Raw genomic sequence first — 10,246 nt, forward strand, 5'->3', positions numbered from 1 at the left:
AACGTTCATGAACAACCCATCACTAGCTGTCACTATGTCCATATTGCATGTTTCAGTGTCTATGCAAATATATAAATGTACTGTATACAATATATACTGCATGTATTATAGAACCAAACTTACATATGAAGATTGACAAACAATAATGAGATCACATTTAATAGATACATTATCTCTCGTTCTGTTTCTCCCACGATATCCAATAATATAACAGTTAGTCCTCATCCTTAAATTTAATTGGACAAGTCAAGGTACAAGAGTGGTAATATTTTATATAACAGCACTTGGATGCGTCACTGTTTGTATCACTCCACATGTTCTTGTTCTTGTTCGCTAGCCTAGAGCTGCGCAATATTTCCCAACACACTTTGGTTGAACCTGCTTTGGCCTCTTTTAAAACTCTTGGCAATATTGTGTGTAAAATGTAATTGCTCTAATTACCAGTGGCCACGTGCCTATGGCCAAATCACTCTCTTGCTTGTGTGATATTGCTTAAAAGGGTAGTTTCCCTAAAAATTATAATTCTGTCATTATTTACTCACCCTTGTGATTTTACAAATCTGTATGACTTACTTTTTTCTGTGGAACACAAAAGGAGATGTTTGGCAGAATGACAGCTTCAGTCACCATGAAAGTCATTGCATCTCTTTTCCATGTAATGAAATTTAATGGTGATTGAGGCTGTCATTCTGTCTGATTAAATGATGACAGAACTTTCTTTTTTTAGTGAACTATTCCTACAAAGAGAGATTGACAGCGAAAAGAGGGGCTGCTTAACAGCAAAATAAATGACCAGCTCTTAAGGAATGTTCACTGACCACTTTCTTCTTACAGCCCCTGGGGAACCGAGGCCTGATGGGGCACTTAACACTCTCAGACATGCAAATGTTTCACACTCTTCATTAGAGCCCATTACTCTGGCTCAACGGGCAGTCCAGAACCTGGTGTTAGTCCACATTGTCCTTACACATGGGTTTTGATTCTCCATGGGTCAACTCTCACGCATTTCCACCTCTTAACGCAGGGGCATGGTTAGCAATGCAAAGGTCATGGGCTCTTGTTTCCTATAGCTCTGCACTGCTGTAGTACATTCTCCATCTGTAAAGACCTCCCATGGCCTTATTGTGCTTCATCCTTCATTTAAATTGAATGCTACTGTTATGGATAACAAGTCATAAATGCAGGCTACAAATGTCAGCTTTCAAATACAAAATAAGTTTAGAGCTTAAAGGGGTCTACCATTGTTTTTAGTGTATAGTGTACAAGTGTATTGACTTACTGTGTAGTGTTTCCTATATGCCAGTACAATACAGCTTTATACAATGTAAAGGTTTTTTTTTAGCTGCATTTGGTTGCACTTTTTCACTCTGTTTGAAAAGAGCCCACAAATAAGCAAGAGTCCATACAACTCAGCTTGAAAATCATTGTGCATTTAAGTTTGGGAACAGTTTGCCCTGTGGACTTATATAAAATATATAAAATAAAATAAAATCACACATTTAACACTATCACTGGTTTGTTTAATTTCTACTAACGATGTTCAACATTGGATATATATGTATCACAGCAGAATGCTGCTATTTTTATTTATTTTTTAAAGTCATTAACATTACCGCCATCATCTCAAATTAGTGAATAGTGTTTAAAGAGAATTGTGTTATGGAAATGATGGTGATGGAAATTAAGCCATTGAGGGATGTTAATTTGTGTAAAACTGATGTAAATAATTTTTACACAATAATTATTGCAAAGGTTTACAGTATGTTTATTTCACTTTTTATCAAGGCTGTCATAGTTTTAATAATTCATTGGATTTTCATATTTTAAGATGAAATGTCTGGGTCTGGGACAAGAGTAAAACAATAAAATTAGAAGTATCAACTGTGTTGGGCAAGTTATTTAAAATACTAATACACTACAAATGACTAATTATTTCTCTACAATTGTAATCAGATTACTTTGCTAATTACTTTATTGAAAAGTTATCACATTACTTATTACTTTACTTTTAAGTTACTTTCTAAAACAATTTTCTGCATAACAAATTCAAAATAATGTCTATATTTCTTCCTTGTTCATTGTTACACACAAGTCATACACTCAGCACCTCACATTTATCCTTCACAATGACTTACGGGGCCATAATTCATGTATTCTACATAAATAATATATTAGAAAAAAGCATAACCCTATAATGTGCTTAAAAGTAATTTAATTAATTGAAAGTCAGTAATTGTAATAGGAAAACAAGAATTTAAAATGTAATGCATTACACTACTTTTTTTTTCTAAAAGTACAGTAACTAATTACTTTTTAATTGGATTACACCCAACACTGAGTATCAACAATACATGATGAATAATGAGTTATAATGTCATCTTCATCTAACAAAAAGATAAAAGTGTTTTAATAAAAATCCTGGGACATTAAAGTAACCAAAGTTGAAGAAACACCCATGAATAGATCCACAGTACATTCACCCCAACCAACGAAATAGTAACTCTACCTTCCAGCTTAATTTGACCAACTTTACTATTTAGATTTGTTAATGTGTCTATATATAGCATATTCAGTGCTGTCAGTTTCACAGAAATTGAAATGATCTTACACATATTTTGTCTGTTGATTTGTGCTTTACTGACATTACCAAAACTGGGCATTGCAGAAAACTCCATTATCATGCTTTATAACCAGTGTTGGGTGTAATCTGATTACAAAGTAATTATTTCATGTAATCTATTTACTTTTAAGTAAAAAAGTAATGTAACACATTACAATTTAAATTACAGTTACTGACTTTCAATTAAGGTCAATACTTTTGAGTACATTATTTGGGTTACACATTTCTAAAATAATATTATTTATGTGGAATACATTTAAAACATGAATTATGTTCATGTGTACATCTGTTTGTGTTTCTGTGACCGCTGAAGGAACAACGACAACAAAAAAGGAGGAAATATAGACGTTATTTTAAGTTTGTTACACAGAAAAACAAAAACCTCTGTGAAAATTGTTTTAGAAAGTAACAGAAGTAAAGTAATTAGTAATTTGATTTTTATTGAAGGAATTTGTAATGGATTACTATTTATGAGTAACTTACCCAACACTGTTTTTAACAGAATTACTCATAACTAACTTCTTAAGAGACGTGTTTTGAAAATCAAATGCAATTGAAAGGAGTGATCTAAGAATACGTACAACATCAAATCTTGAGTTCTCAAACAATTATTATTGCAAAGACTTTGAATAGTCAAATCAGCACTTTTGAACTGAAATGGACCACAAAAAGATACAAATTCAGTCTGTAACTGGTTTATTATGCAATAAATAAATGCAATGGTCTACATAAGTGCAAAAAGGAACCAGTTAAAAAGTATTTACATAAATGATACAGTATGTACAGTAAACATTTTGCACACAAATTTCATATCTTCTTACTATGAAGAGAGAATTTACAGTAACACTGGAATCAAAATGCAGCATGAGAGCCATACTGGCAGACATAGCCTATATTTACATTATAGCAACATTTCAATCAGGCTCAGCCTGTTTTCTATATTCTTTGGAATTTTTTATGACCTGGTAAGTTCATATCAACATCATATGCATTGTCCAAGGTGTGTATGCGCTTGTGTTCGTGTTAACTAGAGTGAAAGCTGGAGGACTCGGATTCTGTGGATACAGATGACATCCCTCCTCTCTTCTTTGGCAGAATTTTCAGACTGGAGCCCCGGCTTGGGGAGAGAGCACTGCGGGCGGATTTCTTGAACTTCACCCCGAGAAAGGCGTACAAGATGGGGTTGAGACAACAGTGAAAGTACGCCAGCGCTTCCGTCACAAAGATCCACTTCTGCAGACCCTGCTCCAGATCGCAGCTGTGAGGAATCACCTCCAGCATCATCAGCGTGTCCAACAGGATCCCCCCGCAATAAGGCAACCAGCAGACGAAGAAGCACACGATCAGAACCACAGTGGTCTTGAGCGCTTTGCGCTTCTGCGTGCCCTTGGAGCCGCGCGACAGCTTGGAGATGATGATGCAGTAGCAGATGAGAATCACGAGCCCGGGCAGCACGAAGCCCACCAAGATGTGCTGGAAGCGGAACGTGACCACCCAGGTTATGAAGGAGTCCTGAGGGTAAATGCGCTCACAGAAGGTGCGGATAGTGCTGCTCTCCGCCTTGGCGAACACCAGGTCGGGGACGGTGAGGAGCGCCGAGGGGAGCCACACGCCCACGTAGATGATGCGACTGGCCAGAAGTTTCCTCGGTCCTTGGCTGTTCGTGGCGCGCACCACGGCGAGGTACCGGTCCAGACTGATGAAGGCGAGGATGAGGACGCTGCTGTATAAATTCACCGTGTAGATCATGTGCACGGCCACGCACATGAAACCACCGAAGTACCAGTCTTTAGCCGCGTCCACGGCCCAGAAGGGCAGGGTGAGCACGAACAGGAGGTCCGCCACGGAAAGGTGCAGACGGTACTTGTCTGTCATGGTTCTGGATTTTCCCTGGCAGCCCATCACCAGAATCACCAATCCATTGCCGATAAAGCCCAAAACGAATATGATTCCATACACGGTGGGAAGAAAGATCCTCTGGAATTCGTGACTGACCTCCACGTCGCATGGGACCTCAAAGTTGGCTCCAATGTCCCCCGAACCGAACTCCGAGCTGTTGTCAGATGATAAATCATCATCAAAGACAATGTGCTGCAAACAAAGTGAAGAGACATTTTACTATTTGAAATAGAGAATATTTCTACTTGGTGTAACCTAATTAGATTAAACCCAGTTCATTTAGATGTTACTACTTGTAGAATTTTTATTTGGTTACCTAAAAAACATTGTACATAACTGTTGACTTACTTCGTAATATGCCATCTATAGAGAGTTATCAGTGTTCAGCAACTATTTCTCAACTCGTGTGCAACTTGAGCTCAGTGGATTTTAAATACCTCACTCCTGCGCGGGAGCTCCGCCCCCTCATACGCAATCCACACGCACGCACGCGTGCCGCTCTCGGGTGAGCGCTCGCGCTCAGAGAATCACAGGTAGTTGCATCTGGACTGCTTCCGCAAAACACTCTTTTCCTGTTTTCGTGTTAAAATTTGTGAGTGTCAGGTTCAAGACAACGACGTCCTGCCACTAAAATCTGTAGCTCAGTTGTAGCTCAGCTCGGAAAATATCACCAGGACCATATAATTATTTCTGTCTATGACTATGTCAATTTGTAATAAACAACAGAGGAACAATATACAATACGTGTTACTGATAAGGTTTTTAAGAGGCCATAATGCGTGTTTAGTATGTGTCATTGATGGTTATCTGTTGTATGTTTAGGGTGACGTTAAATTCCTAAACGAAGTTGCTCACTTACTACAACCCTCCAAACACTTTAAAATGTCATTGAGCCAGAGGCACACACACATACTTGTGAAAAAGTGTTTATGATTTGAGGACGGTCTGCGAGGACTGCATACGCTCTCTCTGTGTGTACAAGAAGTGAAATTAAATTAAAACAGAAAATTGGGGTGCATGGGGTTTCTGAGCACATACACAGTGCACTGTATGTTAATCCCTCAAAGTGCTCTGAGCTATTCATGTTTTGCATGTGATGAATGGCAATTTGACCACATCTGAAAGGTGCAAATGTGTTGATGATCAGATAAAATCACTGAGGCAGTCTGAGTGATCACAGATCGTATAGTACTCTCTTTTATTTAAAAGTACTAATTTATGTATATGAATGTGTACATGTGTGTTTGTTTCTTTCAGAAGAAAGCATCCCTCTCTAAAATGGTACACTGTAAACTATAAACTAACCCTTAAAATGACTTTTGTTGGTGTAACCTAAAGCATTTGTGCAAATTTTTAAAGTTATTTTCCCCCCAGTGTGCCTCTCAGTCACTCAATACTCAAATATTCAAATGGTTGTAACAGTCACAGATGCTGGTTATTATGGAACAGAGGGGTTGGGACACCTGGCTGAAATAAGAGGTCAGACCTATAGCTGGATGAGGGAGCAAGGAAGAGCATGCAGTCATAAACCTTTTGCAATGTTTTGTGTGTGTGTGTGTGTGTGTGTGTGTGTGTGTGTGTGTCTGCCCTCTTCTGGGACTACATGTGTTCTTACCTGCCCCCAACCAACAGAGATGGGTTTCAGAGATCTCCTCTCAAACTGGCAGATTGTTAAGGCATGCAGTGTTGGTGTGTATGATTTCAAAATCTGTCGCTTTTATTTGTTCTGTTTACAGTAAAACAGCAGTCTTAATATACATTTTAAAACAAAATAATGTTACTACACTATTACTGTATGTGCAGAATATCAATAAGACACCATTAAAGGGATAGTTCACCCAAAAATGAAAATTCTCTCATCATTTACTCACCCTCATGCCATCCCATTTGTGTATGACTTACTTTCTTCTGCAGAACACAAACAAATATTTTTAGAAGAATATCTCAACTCTGTTGGTCCTTACAATGCAAGTGAATGGTGACCAGACCTTTGAAGCTCCAAAAATCACATAAAGGCCACAAAAAATTATCCATAAGACTCCAGTGGTTAACTCCATATCTTCAGAAACTATTTGACAAGTATGGGTAAGAAACATATCAATATTTAAGTCCTTTTTTACTTTAAATCTCCACTTTCACCTTCATTTTCACATTCTTTTGTTTTTGGTGATTCACATTCTTCATGAATATCACCACCTACTGGGCAGGGAGGAGAGTATATGGTAAAAAAGAACTTAAATATTGATCTGTTTCTCACCCACACATATCATATCACTTTTGGATACTTTTATGTGGCCTTTATGAGCTTTTTGGAGTCTGGTCACCATTATCTTGCATTGTAAGGACCAACAGAGCTGAGGTATTCTTCTAAATATCTTTGTTTGAGTTCTGTAGAAGAAAGAAAGTCATACACATCTGGGATGGCATGTGGGTGAGTAAATGATGGGAGAATTTTCATTTTTGGGTGAACTATCCCTTTAACCTTCCAATCAATGTATGAATATTTAAGAAAAATCACAGTTAGGTCACACTATGAAGGAACTTAAATTTTTATTTGAAGTTTTTGTGTGTGTGTGTGTGTGTGTGTGTGTGTGTGTGTGTGTGTGTGTGAGTGTGAACCCACAGTTTTTCCACAGGAAGATTTACAAATCAGTGTTTAAAGATAAAAATAATAAAGATGCAACTGTGATGAATTAGTCATTTGACAAGGTATCACACAAATCTGTCATTACTTGGGTACCTGTGCATATGTGTCCATAATAGGGGTCTAAATTGGACTGGGTGGTGCATTACATCAGGGTGTGATGGTGGAGATGGTCTTCTCTTTTTTCAATTTTAAAATACTGTACCTTCTCTTACCCCAATTTAATAAGCAGGGTTGATTTCCCTAAAAAGTTTAAATACTCAATTTCTGTGACTCTTAAAAACATTGCTCTGTTTGTTTGAATGACCTGACATAGCAACATTGGCTCAACCAATGATGTGAATTTTGCTGGGACTACCTGTTTAGCTAAACAATGGCAGATTTAGGGAGTTTTATTATTTTTGAAATTTGTTAGTGTTAGCTAGTGGTGCAGAAATTACACACTTCACCTTTAACTGCTGCAAAATCCAAATGTAAATGAGGTCATTGGGCCTTATTCATGGAACTCGAGCAGAACAAATTGCTGTGTAAATTGTTCATAAATCCATTTGTATGTAAACTGTGCCATTGAATTGAACATAAGAATGTTTTTACATACGATTTACAGAGAAATTTGTTTTTCTTGTGTTTCATGAATAAAAGGCTCATTATGTGTTTGTATAATAGATTAGACTTCAAACAGTGTGTGCACTACAACCAATTGATGGAGTTCACTTCTTTCAAAAATCACACAAACACACGTTTACTTTGCTATATAAATGTGGATATACCATAAACATATTTTTTTATATAATCTACAGACCAACCTTAGACTTAAAAGAAAACTTTTTTGCATTTTTAGAATAAATAAAAAGATTATACAGTATACAGTATGTATGTATGTATGTATGTATGTATAGACTGATAGATAGATAGATAGATAGATAGATAGATAGATAGATAGATAGATAGATAGATAGATAGATACGCTGGCGGCTAAAAGTTTGGAATAATGTACAGATTTAGCTTTTTTGGAAGGAAATTTGTACTTTAATTCACCAAAATAGCCTTCAACTGATCACAAAGTATAGTCAGGACATTACTGATGTAAAAAACAGCACCATCACTATTTGAAAAAGTAATTTTTGATCAAATCTAGACAGGCCCCATTTCCAGCAGCCATCACTCCAACACCTTATCCTAGAGTAATCATGCTTAATTGCTAATTTGGTACTAGAAAATCACTTGCCATTATATCAAACATAGTTGAAAGCTATTTGGTTCGGTAAATGAAGCTTAACATTGTCTTTGTGTTTGTTTTTGAGTTGCCACATTATGCAATAGACTGGCATGTCCTAAGGTCAATATTAGGTCAAAAATGGCAAAAAAAGAAACAGCTTTCTCAAGAAACTCATCAGTCAATCATTGTTTTGAGGAATGAAGGCTATACAATGCTTGAAATTGCCAAAAAACTGAAGATTTCATACAAAGGTGTTCACTACAGTCTTCAAAGACAAAGGACAACTGGCTCTAACAAGGACAGAAAGAGATGTGGAAGGCCCAGATACAACTAAACAAGAGGATAAGTACATCAGAGTCTCTAGTTTGAGAAATAGATGCCTCACATGTCCTCAGCTGACAGCTTCATTGAATTTACCTGCTCAACACCAATTTCATGTACAACAGTAAAGAGAAGACTCAGGGGTGCAGGCCTCATGGGAAGAATTGCAAAGAAAAAGCCACTTTTGAAACAGAAAAACAAAGAAAAGTTTAGAGTGGGCAAAGAAGCACAGACATTGGGCAACAGATAATTGGAAAAGAGTGTTATGGATCTTAACCCCATTGAGATTTTGTGGGATCAGCTAGACTGTAAGGTGCGTGAGAAGTGCCTGACAAGACAGCCACATCTATGGCAAGTGCTACAGGAAGCGTTGGGTGAAATGTCACCTAAGTATTTGGACAAACTGACAGCTAGAATGCCAAGGATCTGCAAAGCTGTCATTGCTGCACGTGGAGGATTTTTTGATGAGAACTCTTTGAAGTAGTTTAAGAAGTTCTGAACATTTTTTTTCAAATTGTAATAGTAATTGTTCACATTATTAATGTCCTGACTATACATTGTGATCAGTTGAATGCCACTTTGGTGAATAAAAGTACCAATTTCTTTCCATAGGAGCAAAATCTGTACATTATTCCAAACTTTTGGCCTCCAGTATATATATATATACACATACTATATATTATTTATTTATGGATAGTTTTTCCAAAGGTCCCCAAAGGGAGTTTTTGTCTGATTTTGCTCACTTTTGGGTACAAAATTGTAAGTAAAACACACACACATACACACACACACACACACTATCCCTACTAGACGTGGTTTCCTCTCTTCTCCATAAGGCACGACAAAAGCCCTCTGGACAGGGCAGAGAGACTGTGATAAGAATACAATAGGTCTGATGATTCCAGATAAGAGTTCGGCCTTTCTGAGTCATTAAGCCATCTGTATTTGTCTACGTGTGTGTCTTTCTTCCTATCCACTTTATCATTTTAATAATGATTAAAACAGAGATGAATTAAGAGGAAAAGTTTCAGATAAGAGCATGCCATAGCTGAGTGATTCTTTTCCTGTTTATATAGTGTGTGAAATACAGAGATAGAGAGAAAATAGAAAAGAAACTTGTGCTCTATTTGCATAGCTAACAGGCACTTCTGCTGGCAGCATGATGGTGCCTTGAAGTCTATACTTTGGCCACTAAATTTCCAGCCTCAAGGCGACAGAAAACAAATCACTGCCTGGCCAACCTTTTCATAGAGGTGAGCAGAGACGGGAAAGAAAGAAGAGGCAGAATTAAGGACAGATGAGACACCTGTTTGAGTAGCCCACTGTCCAAGCTCTCTTTCATCCCAGCTTGTTTGGTCATGGAGACAGCTGAAAAGTCTATTATGGGGGAACAGTGTCAGCAACCCTTATTAATTAAAAAAGCCATTGGAGACAAATCAAAGACTAGCCACTTCACTGCTGAGTGGACTTATCCAGGTGAGAAATCTAGTGACTAGTGAATGAGAAACCACTTAATTTCAACTAGTAAAATTATTGTGCTAAA

At 37.3% G+C, this 10,246-nt stretch overlaps 1 protein-coding gene across 1 annotated transcript; it reads right to left on the bottom strand.

Moving 5' to 3' along the window:
* Window positions 1-3,299: 3,299 nt before the first annotated feature.
* Window positions 3,300-4,922, bottom strand: LOC127445855 (C-X-C chemokine receptor type 4-like). Its single transcript, XM_051706294.1, has 2 exons — window positions 4,868-4,922; window positions 3,300-4,711 (listed from the first exon to the last, which is right to left on the bottom strand). Exons 1-2 carry the CDS (start codon window positions 4,880-4,882, stop codon window positions 3,644-3,646), a joined length of 1,083 nt encoding a protein of 360 aa, XP_051562254.1. The 5' UTR covers window positions 4,883-4,922; the 3' UTR covers window positions 3,300-3,643.
* Window positions 4,923-10,246: the final 5,324 nt, after the last annotated feature.

The sequence above is a fragment of the Myxocyprinus asiaticus genome, chromosome 9, assembly GCF_019703515.2.
Source record: "Myxocyprinus asiaticus isolate MX2 ecotype Aquarium Trade chromosome 9, UBuf_Myxa_2, whole genome shotgun sequence".
Classification (NCBI taxonomy): Eukaryota; Metazoa; Chordata; class Actinopteri; order Cypriniformes; family Catostomidae; genus Myxocyprinus; species Myxocyprinus asiaticus.